General features: G+C 37.2%; 1 protein-coding gene across 1 annotated transcript in view; it reads right to left on the bottom strand.

Moving 5' to 3' along the window:
• The window catches only part of LOC149206414 (cysteine-rich receptor-like protein kinase 2), a 96,738-nt gene extending 80,542 nt beyond the window's left edge, over window positions 1-16,196 (bottom strand). Inside the window, exons 1-2 of the mRNA XM_089393719.1 lie at window positions 15,813-16,196; window positions 15,575-15,706 (exon numbers count right to left, since the gene is read on the bottom strand). Of these exons, the coding sequence (XP_089249845.1) occupies window positions 15,575-15,706; window positions 15,813-16,107 (427 nt within the window). The 5' untranslated portion in view covers window positions 16,108-16,196. The remainder of the gene's footprint in view (window positions 1-15,574; window positions 15,707-15,812) is intronic.
• Window positions 16,197-17,882: the final 1,686 nt, after the last annotated feature.

Consider the following 17,882-nt stretch of genomic DNA (forward strand, 5'->3'; position numbering starts at 1 on the left):
GTGTACAAAGTTCTTGCCCTAACCACAGTTGAAACCAATTTAAAGTGGATGACTATCACAAGAATCAACCCAAGACATAGCTTGGCCTTGAAGACAATTTGTAGTGTAGGCTATCCATAGAAATCTTGCCTTCAACAACAACTTTACTCAATTCTTGACCTTGTATGAATTGTCAACACATTGCAACAAGATCTAATAATTATTAGGCATGTAACAAGATATACAGTATTCGCACCTTTGCCCTTAATAATCAACTGTTATAGACATATTTCGGCACTGCAACCCCAATCACATATGTCCATAAACCAAGGGCTTCTAAGTCCCTAAAAGTGTTGTTTCATACCCTAAAGGAGCAAGGTCAACTAATTACATCATCTTCTAGAAATTTTCCATGAAAAAACTGCTCAGAACTGGTCAAAATTGGACCATCTCACTTGCTCCATGGTCAAAGTGCAATGCATCTCACCTAATGCACACGGGGGGTGCGATGCATACTGAAAAGCCCTTCTATGGGGTATGATGGGTGAGAGTAGACAAATGGCAGAGACAGTTTGCAAGGTGGATGATCATGGAATCTTCCAGAAACTACTCCTGTGACACTTGTCTCTTTGAATTCGCCTAGGGATGAGTAAGAGATCATGAAATCTCCAAGTGGAATTGAGAACTATCAGAGAAATGACACTAATCAAAATCCCAGAAGCTGACTCAGCCACCTGCAAACATCTATATATGGATCCCTCATCCTAGAGATCCAAAGGCTGGAATCTTGTATTTTGTAAGGAAGTGTTGTTGGTTTCTTTGTGGAACATCATAGTGTTGGGTGATTTAAGCTTTTCATGAGGTGAAGAAGGGCTTTCATGTTGGGAGGATAATGTTGGGTCAGATCAATGGGTTGTAACCCTCTCTTCTACTTTTTATCAATAAATCTATTTGAGTTTTCCTCCACATTCTTGTATGTTTGAGTTGATATATGCATTTGTGTGGTCAATATATATCTGGTCCTATATTGTTTATGATTGTAGATCTCGGTGCTTTGATGGTATTATGCTGCTTTGACTTTACAGGTGCTCTTTGAAGCGGGGTAAGTAAGGGAGAATCGGCAAAGATCTGTCAGAGGGGAGAGGAAATAAGCAAGGAGCCAAGCGAAAGACTGAGGTTGGTACTCTCTGTTTCTCTCTCATCTACTTATCATAAAGGAAAACATAAGTAACTTTAGTTTGTTTGTTTCTAAGATAGCTACCCATCTTAGTGGGACTAGCAGCTCTGAATGGACACTAGATTTCCCGATAACAAAACAGTGACTCTGCTGGGGAGCGAATAACTTGTTTGCTTGTTTGTATTTGTTTGCTTTATAAACTAAAGACGGAGCCTGAAGTTAAGCCAGCTAGCCTTCGAACTGCATTTGCTATGCAAGTGCAAAGTAGATCAATGCTGCTTCAGTCCATCTCCGAGTTTTGTTTATAAACTAAACAATTGATTTGCAAACATCCTAATTGCCCTGGTGGTGGCTCAAGTAACCTCATTAGATCAGCCCCTATGATTTGTATTTACTGACTATCATTAGCTCGGCCTAAATCCCTGAACTAAGCTGCAAACTGTGACCAAAAACCAAGTTAAAGTCTTGTCCCTGGACCATCGCACTGTCTCCTTTTGGCAGTCTAGATGCATCGCACCTCCTGTGTGTAGTAGGTGAGATGCATCCCTATTTCCCTGTGTTACAGGTGCGATGATCAGATAAGACTGTTTCTGCCTCCAGATTTTGGTTTTTCTTCACTCTCTTTAGCTTTATTCAGGAGTTTTGTTGTCTATGATCAGTATACCACTGTTGAAACTCCCTTCCTTTGCATTATTCAACCTCCATTGTACAAAGAATTGTGAATGTTTTTATGTATTTTTCGCCATTTACAGTTCTCCTTTACAAAGAAGTAGCTTAATCGAACTGTCGTCTTTTGATTTGGAAGTGTCGTAAGTGTCATTTTCAGTCAAAGAAAAGAATCCTACTCTTTTGATGGTCGATTACACTGTTACTCTTGTATTTGATTTGAATTGATAAGTATTTCAAGTGTCGAAAGCAGTTTTCGATTTGAAATCACAAAGTGTCGTCTTTGTCTTCCTTTCGTATTTTGAAGAGAAAATTGTTAGTACTGTCTCTTTGAGAGAAAATATAGTTCAGATTTGTACTTAGCATTCTTTTTGTCAATCACACATTAAGAAAGCGGAAAACAAATACATGCATGTGCATTTGCATTTAGACTGCTTGTTGATTTTGGTTTAGGACAGTGCATTTAGTGTGTGCTCTCTGCTCTATGTTGAAAGAATCTCGCTTCTCTTTCTTTAGTAGCTAGGATTTTCATTGCAAAAAGAAGAGTAAACGATTGTTTATCATCTTAGATTGCATTTTTAGGAATTGTATATCTACATCACGCGATGAACCTTAAAGGCAAACTTCTTAAGAAAGATCAACTGTAAAATAAATTCAATGAACACAAAAACACTTTGGAACCTAATGCACAACATTTAGAAGTCTAGGCTAGAGACATATTCCGGCGTCATAAAGCCTGGTAACTATCACTTTCATCGTAGGTTGGGTGATTCCTCCTCTTTGAGACAACAAGTGCCAGTACGGACTTGTGCTCCCACGTACTGTCGAGTATATATTGGGAGACCACAATAGGCTATATCCTTTATTCTTAGGAAGCCGTGTCTACCGCCCTATCGATCGCAATGCACTGAACACAGCATTCGGGAAGATTGACTGTTGTACTGTAAAAAGTATTCTGCAGTTTTGTGATTGGTTTGGTAATCCCTCTGTCTAGATTTCTAGAGTAGTCTCTTTCGTTCCTTTTCAAACTCCTTAAAGGAAAAGGTCCATCTGAGCACTTGTCACTTCAAGCTCATTAAAAATCGAAGGCGACTAAAGTCATCTTTAGATTTTTCTAGACTCTTAAAAATTGAAAAAGCAAGTTGTTTCAAAGCGTCATAAAATTTATTTTAATCGAAATAATGTCACTATTCCCTTGTTGATCTCAGGTTGAGAAAATGGAGTCCACCAACCAAGGATTTCCCCTTGGGGGAAATCCTAGTCCTTTCTCCTCTTGGGGAGATGTTGGTGCACCTCATATGGCCACATTGTCCCTTCCAGGACTGACAATTGGCCTGCCAGTATGGCTCTTCTCGACCTCTATCGTTCAAAGCACCGTGATTCCTGAGCAATCAAATCAGCAACTAGATGATGCTAGAGTTACCCCCAACCTTCTACTTCGTTTGTTTCTCCCTCTCCTTCTTCCTCTTCGCTTGGTGAAGCTAGTAAAACTAAAAACCAAGTAACTGAGAAGAAGAAGAAAGAGAAGGAGAAGAAGAAGAAGAAGCCAACAGCAAAAGGGGGCAACCATACATCATCTAGCGAAAATCCACACATTGCACCATCCAAACCTAAATCTCCATGTGTCATTTGCAAAGGGGACCACTATCATTGAGATTGTCCTTGCATCCCACGGATCTTAAGGGACTGGTCTCCCTGCTTGCACAATCCGGTGTCCTCAACCTCTGACGATCATGTTGAGAGTACACTGTCAACTAGTGAAAACGAAGTCACTGGACAAAAAGGAAGATCTAAAATTCCTTGTAGATTGTGTGAAGGCGATCATGCCATCCACCATTGTCCCTTCCTAGACGAAGCTAAAAGAGTCTTGGATAACCATCCTACTTCACCGCTACGGCTTCCTCCTGGATACAAGAAACTCTTGCCGAGTCCATCGCTAGTTGAAAATCCGACTGACACACCTTTGTGGTCGGTCGAAGCATCTATCATTGAAGATAAACCCTCTGAGTCCACACCGGACCAAAGTCAATAGGTCGAGACGGTAGTCGACCCAATCTTGTCTTTAGAAGGTCCACCTTCAGATGATATAGTCACCAAAGAGAATGAGAACGACACCGTTCAAATCCTCTTTGTAAACACAGACTCTGATGAACATGGGGGCAATCTACCCGTTCCTTTACCGCAGGAAGGAATTTCGTCAGAGTCGTATCTGACAGTTTATTCGGTCCCACCTCCAAGCAACCTGGTCATTTCCTTTGACTAGAATCTACTAGGCAGACCCCGTCTACTGTCTAATGTACCATTCTGAATCATTGTACAAGCTCACAGAATGGTCATGGTCAGTACTATCATAGATGAAGGGGCTTCCGTGAGTATCCTTTCCTCAACTGCTTGGCAAGCGCTTGGTTCGCCATCGCTTCTGCCTGAGATGCGAAATATGACAGGCTTTGACAAAGGAACCAATCGACTGTTAGGGATCCTTCCAAATTTGCCTATAAATTTGAGAAGGAAAGTTGTTTATCTGAACGTAATGGTAGTCCAAGGACCTTTATATTACAATCTACTCCTTGGGCATGACTACATTTATAGCATGGGAGCCATTGTCTCCTCGCTCTTTCGAGTGATGTGTTTTTCGCATGAAGGCAGAGTGGTCCAACTCATAGACCAGCTTTCATTCCCTGGGTCACACATAGCTAATAGTCAAACACCATCCCTAACTGGTATTTTTACGCAAGGAATGTCTCGTCAATCTCCAGTCCGTCCCCCTGATGAGCGTGAGTAATTCGGTGATTGTGACTGAAACCCAGGGGGCATGCGCCTTGGTCTGCTTCAGCAGGAAAACCCCAGTTATAAGGTGGGTATTTGCATAGGAATATGACTAGTCTGACACACCCGTTCGTTTAGGAAAATGGGATTATACTGGAATAAGATACCTCCATCAGAAGGTAGGCCTTTCCCGACAGAGAAAATGTTTTGTCTGCAAATTGAAGGGTAACCAGGAAACTCTACTTCATTATACCTGGGGCATGCAAACCTTTTTGCATGAAAGTGAAAAGTGACCATTTATTTTCTTAGTTTGTAGGTTCTTAAGCCTTTAAACTCGTAGGATTGGTCGTTTCTAGCTTACATAAAGAAAGGATCCGGAGCAAAATTTTGAATGGTGCAAGATCCCTAAAAAATGAACCTATCGATGAGACATCCTTATTATACGACTGGCACGAGCAGTTTTATGCAAAGTTCAAGCTCGTTAAAAAGTAAACCTAGCAATGAGCATATGTTCCACCAGAGTTTAAGCTCATTAAAAAATAAACCCACCTTCGGTAAATAACCATTGCGATCACATTATCATCAGCTTTTGAGCCTTGGTCGTGTTCTTACCATCACCTCCACTCTGTTTTAGCCAATCATACACCTCCATTTGATTGTTTACCCCTTTTGAGGAACAGCTGCGACGAGTGATTCTGTTAGCCATGTTCTTTACACTGCCATGATTGGAAAGTTCCAAAACTTACCTGAAACCAGCTGCTACCCGAAAATATTACTCGTTCCTCAAAAAATGGGTCTGCTTTAAGCTCTTTTCATCTGACTCGTAAAATATGAAAAGATTGCCGAGTAATTGGCCTCTCCAGCTCGTTAAAACGATCAGAAGTGTTATCCCTCCTCTATATTTTAACCTTTTTGGACCTGAGGGATTATTACACAAAAAGATTGAGCGCTTGTCTTGTTCAGCTCGTTAAAACTATCGAAAAGTCATCCCTTTCGTATTATTTTACACTTTTTCGGACTTAAGGGATTACATGACAAAAAGGGAATCCTGGAGTTTTCTTTCCGTCCCTTTTCACACTCTCTAAAATTGAAAAAGGACCGAGTTATCTTTTTCGTTAAACTCGTTAAAACTGATAGCGACAAACTTGTCCATGCAAACAAGAACGAGTTTCACTGTCGCTAGACTCATTAAAACATAGCGACAGGTTTTCCCGAAGGGCAAATTATAGAACAAGCATATGTTATCCTCCTCAAGCTTGCCAAAAATAAAGAGGTACTGGTCAGTAATGACTGGGGAAAAATTGGGAAGAAAACTTGAAGAAACTTTATTGGTAGCAAGTCGCTCTTGAACATGACACTTTCACTCCATCACCATGATTGAGTCAGCTTGGGTTATTCCATTCACCGGTCATATTACCATTGGTCCACCGTACCATCCATTTTTGGGGTTAACGCTACCAATCCACTTCGGTGTCGCCGATATGTTCAAGAGAAGTCGCTCAGAGGATTCACCACCCCAGATTGTGTCTCATCCACTGCAATACCTTCACCCTTCATTCTTTCATGACCGCCACCCTGAACCCTGTATCATCAGATCATTTTCACCTCCACAAAATCATTTGCTCTGTTTCGTGTTGTAGATGTGGGATTCATTAATGCCCTCCTACGATGGGTCACTTCTTGTCGACATCAGCTCATTATCCAAGAAGTCAACCTAGGAACAACCCTTTCAGTACTTTGAAGCTTGCATGCCTCAATGGCAAGTTTCTCACTTCCGGCGACAGGTTTACATCAATGGCCTTCAACCAAAAGATTTTGCGTGGTGTTCGACGCCAAGTCCCATTTTCACACCACGTGAATTGTACTGTCATACCTTGAGGGTCATCATCATTATCGGTGATTCCTCTCACGCCTGTTAACAGCTTTCATCATTGGATGGTAATCAGGCGATGTCTTTCCATGTTCGACTCTAGAACATCTTTTCACATGGATCGACTTGTACTTCAGGCGAAGATTGAAAGAATTTTGAAGACCCCGGATCTAGTTTCATCCATCCGGGCTGTGATATATTCAGGAAAATAAAGACATCAAATGTACATCATTGCTGCACAGATAATCATCCAAGCCAAAGGATGATGGCTCTACCAGAATCATCAGTCTGCCACACAGACGGTTGTCTATCCTATGTACATGAGAATGAATTTATAAAGTTGAGCATGGGAATGCCCGCCTTAGCTAGATCATGAAAATATTATGAAGATAATGTATTGTATTGTATCTTATTACAGGTCACCTTCCAGTGAAAAAAAACCTTGGATCCTCATGATAAAGAATTCCACCCGACATCAAAAGATTTACGACCTCATGCTTTAGGGGGCAACTGTTATAGACATATTTGGGCACTACAACCCCAATCACATATGTCCATAAACCAAGGGCCTCTAAGTCCCTAAAAGTGTTGTTTCATACCCTAAAGGAGCAAGGTCAGCTGATTACATCATCTCCTAGAAATTCTCCATGAAAAAACTGCTCAGAACTAGTCAAAACTGGACCATCTCACCTGCTCCATGGTCAAAGTGCGATGCATCTCACCTAATGCACATGGGGGGTGTGATGCATACTGAAAATCCCTTCTATGGGGTGTGATGGGCGAGAGTAGACAAATGGTAGAGACAATTTGCAAGGTGGATGATCATGGAATTTTCCAGGAACTTCTCCTATGACACTTGCCTCTCTGAATTCGCCCAGGGATGAGTAAGAGATCATGAAATCTCTAAGTGGAATTGAGAACTATCAGAGAAATGACACTAATCAAAATCCCGGAAGCTAACTCACCCACCTGCAAACATCTATATATGGATCCCTCATCTTAGAGATCCAAAGGCTGGAATCTTGTATTTTGTAAGGAAGTGTTGTTGGTTTCTTTGTGGAACATCATAGTGTTGGGTGATCTAAGCTTTTCATGAGGTGAAGAAGGGCTTTCATGCTGGGAGGATGACACTGGGTCAGATCAATGGGTTGTAATCCTCTCTTCTACTTTCTATCAATAAAGCTATTTGAGTTTTCCTCCACATTCTTGTATGTTTGAGTTGATATATGCATTTGTGTGGTCAATATATATCTGGTCCTATATTTTTTATGATTGTAGATCTCGGTGCTTTGATGGTATTATGTTGTTTTGACTTTACAGGTGCTCTTTGAAGCGGGGTAAGCAAGGGAGAAGTGACAAAGATCTGTCAGAGGGGAGAGGAAACAAGCAAGGAGCCAAGTGAATGACTGAGGTTGGTACTCTCTACTTCTCTCTCATCTACTTCTCATAAAGGAAAACATAAGTAACTTTAGTTTGTTTGTTTCTAAGATAGCTACCCGTCTTAGTGGGACTAACAGCTCTAAATGGACACTAGATTTCTCGATAACATCAACTTAAGCAGAACATTGTTATAACCAAGTCAATGCAAACACCAAAACAACAAATATGCGCACATACCAATACACTTTAACTAATTACAACCTCAATCAATTTCCTATAAATTAGATCATCAACTCCACTCTTTGCTATGGGCACTAAATCACATACTATGCATAGAAAAGAAAAAATCATCCACTCAACAACCTTGCAATCATTATCAATGCAATAACACAAAATCATACTCAGAAAACCAAAGTAGATAAGCCAATGCTCAAAACAAGGCACATCAATATGTGATCATCATATCACACCAGAACCTGATCAGAGAGGATATGTCACCACAATTCATTGATATAAACTCAAGGGCCTTTATTCCAAAATTGACATGTGTTCGATTACTTGACACACACACTATAGATCATATGCTACAACCTCACGTCGGGCATACACCTATGTTAGAACAAACTAAAAAGGGCATTCTTCTAAAAAAACAAAGAATGAATGTTGTCGATATTGAACTAGAACAATCACTAGTTCAAATAGATACCTACACACACCAGAACAGTCACCAGATCATTTAAACACCTTTGTGCACCAGAATAGTCACCAAATATATTAAATACATGCTAATAGAACTTACTTCAAAATAGGCTCACATTTAAATACGCCTTCATCTGAGCAAAAACACTTATGCACTAGATCGGATCCTCACACATTCACCTGATCGTAGAAACATTGTTGACATCAATGGAAACACAAAATTTCCAAAAAGTAGAAATGTAAACTTATTGGAGGAAAAATATTAGAACAATTAATAGAATGAAGCATTGAATATAGGTTATCCATCTCTTCCAGGAAATGAATAGGTGGAAATTTCTAGACAAGCCCCTCTGACAAGATTGCAAAGGTTACAGGTGCAAAGTAAGGAAGATAGTGTTTCTTCTAGTAGATTTAGTGAGAAATCAGAGAAATAGTCCATCTCCTAGCAGTGGATTAGAAGATTCGATGAGAAATCATAGAAAAAGGAGCTTAAGAGAAATATATGAGAAATGTGATGAATAGGTTATCCATCTCTTCCAAGAAATGAATAGGTGGAAATTTCAAGACAAGGCCCTCCGACAAGATTGCAAAGGTTACAGGTGCAAAGTAAGGAAGATAGTGTTTCTTCTAGTAGATTTAGTGAGAAATCGGAGAAATAGTCCATCTCCTAGCAGTGGATTAGAAGATTCGATGAGAAAACAAAGAACAAGGAGGTTAAGAGAAATATATGACCAATGTGTTGACATATATCAGCAAGCCAATTTTTCCTTAGTATCTTGTTATCCTAATTATTTTGAATAGGTTGTGAAAGAAGTGCATTGGACATAGGCCATGAATGAATAGATTAAAGCTATTGAAAGGAATGAGACGATAGATCTTGTTGAACTCCCAACAGATAAAGTCACCATTGGTGTTAAGTGGGTGTACAACACAAAACTAGATGAGAAAGATAAATTAGAGAAATATAAGGCAAGGCTAGTTGCCAAAGGATTTTCTCAACACCTAGGTATTGACTATGGTGAAACCTTTGCTCAACTAGCAATATTGGATACCATTAGATCCATGTTACTAGATGGCTGTCAAGTCAACTTTCTTAAATGGAAAACTAGAAGAGGAGGTGTATGTTACTTAGCCACCAAGATTTGAAGTAAAAGGCCAAGAGTACAAAGTGTACAAGTTGAAGAAAACCTTGTATGGATTGATGCAATCTCCAAGAGCTTGGCATAGTCTGATTGAGTCATATTTACTCAACAATGGATTCAATAGGAGTAGTTATGAGCCCACTCTCTATACCAAATCAGATCACGGTAAAATTCTTATAACTTGTATTTATGTTGATGACATGATATATTCTAGGAATCTTAAGTTAGATGATTTCAAAGCCAACATGAAAGGATAATTTCAAATGAAATACTTTCATATCATATAGTACTTTTTGGGAAGTAAATTCAAGCAATCTACTCAATTGATTTTCATATGTCAACAAAAGTATGACACATTTATCTTAAAGAGGTTTAGGATGGAAAAATGCAAATGAATAGAGACACCTATTACAATAAGAACAAATTTGAGCAAGTAGGTTCATGGACCAGGAATAGATTCAACTTGTATAAGAGTCTTGCAAGTAATTTCATGTACCTTACTGCATCTAGACCTGATATTATGTATGCAATTACTTTCATTTCCAAATTTATGGAGTCTCTTAAGGAATCTCACTGGAAATTTGGAAAAAAAAAGAAATGAGGTATATTATACGTACAAGCCATTATGGAGTTTGGTACACACATTCTGAAGACAACATTCTCATAAGATACATAGACAATGATTTTTTTCTTGTATTAATGATAGGAAAAGCACATTAGGACATGTTTTTCACTTGGGCACAAATTTGATGTCATGGGCTTTTAAGAAACATTCAACTATCTTAACATCTTTCATAGAAGAACAATATGTAGCAGCTACTACAACATCATGCCATGCAGTTTGGCTAAGAAGATCCTTGAAAGGCCTTGCACATGTGGAGAAGGAGCCAAATTCTATCTTTTGTGACAACAGTTAAGCAATTTCATTGTCAAAGAACCATTTTTTTCACAAGAAAAGCAAGCACATTAACACTAGCTATCACTTCATTCATGAGCTTATCAACAATGGTGATACATTTCTTCAATTTTGTGGATCTTGAGATCAACTAACAAATATCTTCAACAAACCATTAGGAAAAAGTGTTTCAGAGTTCCAAACAACACTTGGGAATTATCAGTGTTGAGGAATTATCAGTGTTGGGAATTATCAGTGTTAAGAATAAGGGGGTTTGTTATTAAAGTATAACCTATCATGTTAATTTAAGTAGTTGGACAGTTAGATCTCAGTCCGAGGTATTTTTAGAGAAATATTTTTAGACACTATCGATCCAAATATTTTTCGAAAATTCTTGATATCTCTAAAGGTAGATATCCTAAACAATTCTAAAAAATCCTTGGCTTATTGTAAAATATATTTAATGGTGAAAAGGGTGTGCAATGCCCCGTATGTTTCCAATTGATTTCATTCCTTCTCTAATTGTTTGTTTAGTTCACATATTTAACAATTTTTTTTAGTAAGATAAGAAGTTTCCATCACTCTGTCAAGAAAGATACATGGCTTTCTATTTCTCCCGCGTTGGTCTACCACTAGGGAAACCAGACCAGCGATGGAAGAACAAAGACTTAGTCAAAAATAGTACAAACAAAGGACATTTGTGATGATAATGGTTGTCCATGATGATGATATCCATATAACAATACATAGTATCTATCTGAGGCTTAGGAAAAAAAAAAGATAGCTAAACTTAATATATAACCTATAAAAGACCAACATGAAAGCAATATAAGCCAAATAGCAACCCATGAAGAGAGTTTGGGAGGACATAGAAACATCTATAGGGTTTGCAAGGTCTGTAGCAAGGCAGAGCCCTTGCCTTTCTATAGCAGAGCCTCAATTCTAGCCAACCGAAGGGGCATATCTATGCATTTGAGCCCAATGTCGCAGTGATCCAATTGCTATTCATTAATCGACATAAGGATCTCCCTTTTTGCCTCATTTCATTCCAATAAGACCTTGCTAAGAAAGGATTTCATGTTCCAATACAATTCAATTGTGGATAGATATCGATTTTGGTGCCCATGGTTGTTCCCTAGGTCCAACACCCACTCAACCACCAAGGTGAGAATTTCTGCGTCCATGTATTCTTCACTATCAAAATGGACTTTTTGATCTACATGGTTGATCTTCTATTGAATTGGATTAGGAGTTTGTGCTTGATAACGCCTGCCATCATTGTGGGTGCAAATGCGAGTGCACCCTTCCACCCTCGAGGAGGAGCCTATACAAATCTTTTCTCTCTGTCTTGGCATGGAGGTAGGGCCATTGTAAGAATGTTGAAGCGATAGGGAGAGTAAGGAGCTAGTGAGGGGGCGGACAAAGGACAAATTGTGAGGAGAAGCACCCGATAAAAGAGAAAGGGAGATTGAGCAAGAGGAAAGATGGAGCATAAAGGAGGATTTGTATGGAGAGAGAAGGAAGAGAGAATCTAAGAATCAAAACAGTTCACCATCCCACAAAATAAAAACCTTGAATTATATGACATATAAACTGATGCAACCAATGAAAGTTCGCTTTTTGAGAATAACTATGAACTGTGCAACCCCCTTGACTAACAAAATATCCTCACAATTTTTTACTAGTGGGAGAAACTAATCAAACCAGAAACCATACATGCCAATAACACCACTAAGAAAATGGGACACATGTGTACCTCTGTTGGCATGTTAGTCGACGGAATGAGAGTAGTGCGTAGTGCTCTTGGACCAACTTCCAAGCCCAACATCTGCCTCAAACTTCAAAATACCACTCATTCATAAGGAAGAGACTGAAGGTGATAAGAACTAAGTGTACCCAGGGCTGAATGAAACACAAAAATCCCAAGATGGGCCAAAGAAAAAGTGAGGTGGGGGTGGCCAAGTTAGGAGGACCATGGCCAGCCCCCTCAACAAAGATAGAAACAATTGTGCAAGCATGGAATTTCCCACAAAGACTATCGAAAATACCGAATGAGAGAACTCTTTTGCAGATTTCCTTTGCATAAATAAGATTATGGAATAACCAAGCCATATTGATTGACATGTGAGCCTCAAGAAGAATTGATGAGTGAGACAATTCCAACATGCTTCATTATTCAAAATAACGTGAGATGAGAGTAGATACAATGAAAGAACCTATGGAGAATGAGACAACCATGCTTCCCACCTAGCTTGAGTGAGTTGACGATGGTGTCTCCATGCCTTCTCACTCCCATCTCTCATTTAAAACCCTTGTGTGTGTATTTGAATAAATTTGAAATATCACTACGATAAAAAAATTATATTTAACATTTATTACTATATACTTGAAATTGAAATTTTATTTATAAGTTTAAACTAATATAAAATAAATAAATAAATAAAATAAAAAATAAAAAATAAAAATTTATATATTACTTTTATATACCCCATTTATTTTTATATATCATGTATTTTATCTCATTGCTTGCAACTTAGTTTGAAAACTTTTATATATATATATATATATGGTTTTCCATCTCCCACTTAATACTTAGTTTCGTAACCATAACTAATAAAATCAAGAGTATCTTTCAATTATAATCGTACGAAAATTTATTTTTATTTCCATGCTTTTTACAAATAAAAGGTTTACAGTACATTGATTCTCAACCGTGTTACAAACAGAGGCCGACCATGCAGGCTCGCTGCCAGTGGCGCATATTGTATACAGATACATCCATATTCAGAGGCCGACCATGCAGGCTCGCTGCCAGTGGCGCATATTGTATACAGATACATCCATATTCAGCAATATATATGGACAACATATCGTGACCATATATTGACCTTCGCTGTGGGGTTTGTCACCCATTTGATTCAATAGTTCATGTTTTCCAAACATCATTCCCTTTTTGTCTTAATGCTGCCTGCAACTTTCTCGCCTAAAGAGAAGGGAAAGATAGATAAGGATATTGATCAGAAGCCATAGTCTTTAGCCTAAGCCATCAAAGAATATAGATGGAGAGCTATAGTCTTTAGCCTTGACCATCCCTAAAGAGGGGAGAAGGAGAATAAGTATACAGATCGAGAATTACGGTCTTTAGCATAGACCATAGCCAGAGAAGGGATACAATCCCTTCTGCCCAATGAAAGCCTTTGAAATCCTCGAAGTGAGTTATAAAAAAATGGGTTTATTTTGAGAATCATCCATGGTTAAATTTAATTTAATAAATAATTTAATTTAATCCGTATTTATTAGTATTTGTTTTAAGTATTTAAGTGTAATTTAATTAGTATTTTTTTTAATTTTAAGTGAAAATTTTACATTTTAGTTTAATTAATTTTTAAAATTATCAATTTAATAAATAGATTAAAAATTTATCTATATTTAAATTTCGTATTAAAAAATTATTTGAGAGAAATTAAATATATATTTAAAACTATAGTATTTTAGATATAAGCAAATCTAAATTAAAATAGAGAAAATAAAAACACTATCAATTTTAAGAATTGAAATTCTAAAATAGAGCGTAAATTTAATGGTGTCACTGCTAAGCCAGACACCAAATTGGTGTATGAGACCCCCTTATTTGTGGGGCAAGGGGATACATACTCTACCCCCTTCTGGTTTTGAACATGTGAACTCTTAGGAGGAAACACATACTCTTAACCATTAGGCCCACTCAAGCTGTATAATGATATAACAATTTTATTTTATTTTATTTTCTGACTTTGTATGTTGTTTTTTAGATAATATATCTTAATTTTTATAGAATGGGTTTATGTCATGATTGGAAATGGAAATCTCAAATGAATGGTTATCATGGCTCTTATAAGTTCCATTAATTCTTAGTTGAATCTAAATGTCTTTAAATTTGAGCTCTTAAGACTATAGAATGCTAGTGGAAAAATTCTGTCTTCTTTACTTGTTGAACAGTAAAAAAAATTCAAAACTTATGCCCTCAATATTATTAGTACTTGTTCCATATATTATTATTGCTCTGAACATTAAAATCCTCCTAAATTCATATTTAAAAATAGACTGAAACTTATTTTACTATTTATAAAATCTTCATAAAATTTTCTTTTAATTCAAGTGAGAATAATTCAATATGGTTTGCAAAAGCTGTGAAAACCTAAGAAAGTATAAAGACTCTGGATAATTACACTAAATTATTAAATAATTTGAGAGTAAAAATACAATTAAATATATTTATTTTTTTAATTTCATTTTATTTTATGATCCAATGAAATAAAAAACTAATAAAAGAAAAATACTAAATTTTTATTAAAAAAATTATTATGATATAATAATATAGTAATAAGTGTATTCTAATTTATAGAGGAAATAGTTTTTCCATCAGAATTTATCAAATACAGGCAATACAATTTCCAAATTATGTTCTTTAAAATACAGTTTTGAATGCATAAATGAATTCAACACTGTGGAAAATCCAAAAACAATTAAATTAAACAAATAAAATAATTTAAATTCAAAATTTTAAAAATCTCTATAAAATTTAGATTAAAATTAACTGGACAAGTTAATTAATCTATTTCCTCTCATCCACAAAGAAAACGCCCAGACTCGGGATTGGTGGATCAGGTTGACCGGTCATTCAACAATGTTCGCTAGCTCGGGTTGCTTTCTCTTTTCTCTCATCGATTTCATTTGAATTGGAATTTTACAGTTTCTGTGTTTTCAGTTAAACATTTCCAGGGTTTTTTCCGTCAAGATGAGAGAAATTATATTGTATACATAGGTGGTGACGTCCCAGCGTCGAGCTCCAGTTGTGAAATCTTAAAAGGGGCTAAGACGTGTATTGCAGGGTTTGAAGATGTACTAAAATCATAAAAGCCCTACCTAAATATCCCTAAAAGTGATTGATTTTTGCTTCTTTTGAAAATATGATTTAAAACTTTCGTTATAAAAGAGTCCGGGAAAGTAAATCATCTCACCCGGAAGCCCTTTGCTATTCCCGAACTTCATAACTTTTCGCTTCCAAAATACAGCCACAACCACTCCCACCAATAACAGCACAACAACCGCACCACCAATGCTCCATTCTAACATTTTAGGATGACGTTTTCCTGCAGCTAATAAGAATCAGATTAGTAAATGCTTTCATGACTGAATTTAATTAGCAGATGCTTTTTCAGATATTACCACTGATCTAAATATGGATGACAAGATTACCTTCTGGTGCCCTTGGCGGCGGTATAGCAGGACCACTTCCACCTGCAGTTGAGGCAGTGAGCAAAGGGACACTATCACCGTAAAACTTGTTCCTCGCATAACGAATTACACAGTAGTCATAGAAGGCGCCTCCTTGGATAGTTCTTGCTGGACAGGAGCCCAAAGAGTCGTACAGACTTTGGAGGCACTGTTTACATTGATTCATAGTAAGGTCTCTCCAACATTGAGCCAGAGAATAAACCCTACTCTCATTTCCTGTGGCGAAACCCACATTACTGGACCAAGCACTCGCCATAACCCTGGTCAATAGAGAGGCAGTATTCCAATCTTTGAAACCCCCAACGTTTCCAGCTGCGCGCTTTGTTGAAGTGTTATCGCAAAATGTATAGGTGTGGGCGTCGATTGATGCATTCTGCAAATTTGTTGGATAAAAGTTGTCAGGGGCATATCTCAAAAAGCATCCGCTCAGATGAATGTTTAGGGAAGTAAAATTGTTCATAAAACCAAGCTTCGTAACGTTTGAAACGCATGCCCGGCAGGCAGAGGCATTGAGGTCTCCCCTGCACTGAGCAAGTCCGTACACCTTATCTCCATTCTCTCCATGAGATGAAATAGTGTAGCCCGTCTTATTAACATTCTCCACCAACGAATTCAGAACCACCATCAAATTCCTTTCCAAAGAACTTCCAGCCGTGATATTACCGACACGAGCACTGCCAGTTTCTATATCAGTAGGATTATGTGACTGAGGTAATGGTTGTATGATATCGTTATTGGAAGAATCATAGTGAGCTAATGCTAATGTTAGTAGAAAGAGAATGAAGGGGAGAGATAATTTGGATTTGGAAGTGAAGCGAGTGATATTCCTTGTGCAATTACAGACCTTGTTGGAAGGAGCCATTCTGTAATTGAAATCAATGTGCGGAGAACCTGAAAAAGTGTCCGCGCTGCCTTTCTTTTATCAAGAACAGCCCCCCGGTTGAAAGGTAAGGCAAGGTTGCAGTGCCTTTTTGAAGCGGATGAGAAAGTAAACACGAGATTTAATAGCAGCGCAATCTCTGAGCTTCACATTTCCATTCAACATCAATGTTATTTTGGGTTTATATTTTTATTATTTTGATTTTAAAATAGATAACTCTGGGAGTAAGTCCTGGGGTAGGATTAAACAAAGGTGTTAGATAATGGTTATACTTTATAATCTGGACAGATGGTCAAATGTGTTATTAAAAAAAATTGGAATATCAATTATCAAGTATTGCATAAATAATATTAAGATGATATTTTGTCAAGAACAAGGTTATATATATATATTATTGTTATTGATTTAAAAGTAGTTAAATATTTTGAAGATTCTAGGCCGGCGGCGGTATACTCATTGTTTTATCCCGTACATCCATTAGTCCAGCTAAAATATCGCGATTCGCGATTGAAAGTTAAAAGTCATTGGCTGAGTACTGGGTTTTGTGTAAGGGAAGGCACTATTTCTAGGAGTTGTTTTTAGTGTGATTTTTTGGAGATTCCGGTGACGGAATTTAGTAGAAAAATTGAGGTTAAATTTTGATTTGTATTATTTAAAATGGTTTTTTAACTGTATATTTGGACACTTTGATTGTGCAGAAATTACCTATCAAACTTGCAATTTCAATAAATTGCTGCCGGATTTTAGAGAAATTTGACCAGAAAAACCCACCTGAAAAGCCTCCAAAAAATGACACTAAAGACTACTGTGTATTTTCACCCATAAATCACCCGATGGATCATTAATTGTCTCATCTTAATGAGTAATGTTATTAGATTTGGGATTAAATATCAAACACCATGTTATGAGTCAAAAGTCAATAATTAGTTTATTGATTTTACATATTGTTTTATTCTCATTTAATAAAAGACTTTTCAATGTGAAAAGGTACCAACATGGTTTTCTAACAGCATATTTCCACAATGCTGGGTCTTATTTAAAATTATACTACTTAGATTAAGTTAATTATCGGTTTTTAATTATTGGTTTGTTTGGAAAAGATTAAAATTTCTAAGGTGTAAATCTCTTTCTTATTATAAAATTAAGAAAAA

The sequence above is a fragment of the Pinus tabuliformis genome, chromosome 1_2 (assembly GCF_031772625.1).
Source record: "Pinus tabuliformis cultivar Carrire ecotype Pingquan chromosome 1_2, CPIR1, whole genome shotgun sequence".
NCBI classification, from domain to species: domain Eukaryota; kingdom Viridiplantae; phylum Streptophyta; class Pinopsida; order Pinales; family Pinaceae; genus Pinus; species Pinus tabuliformis.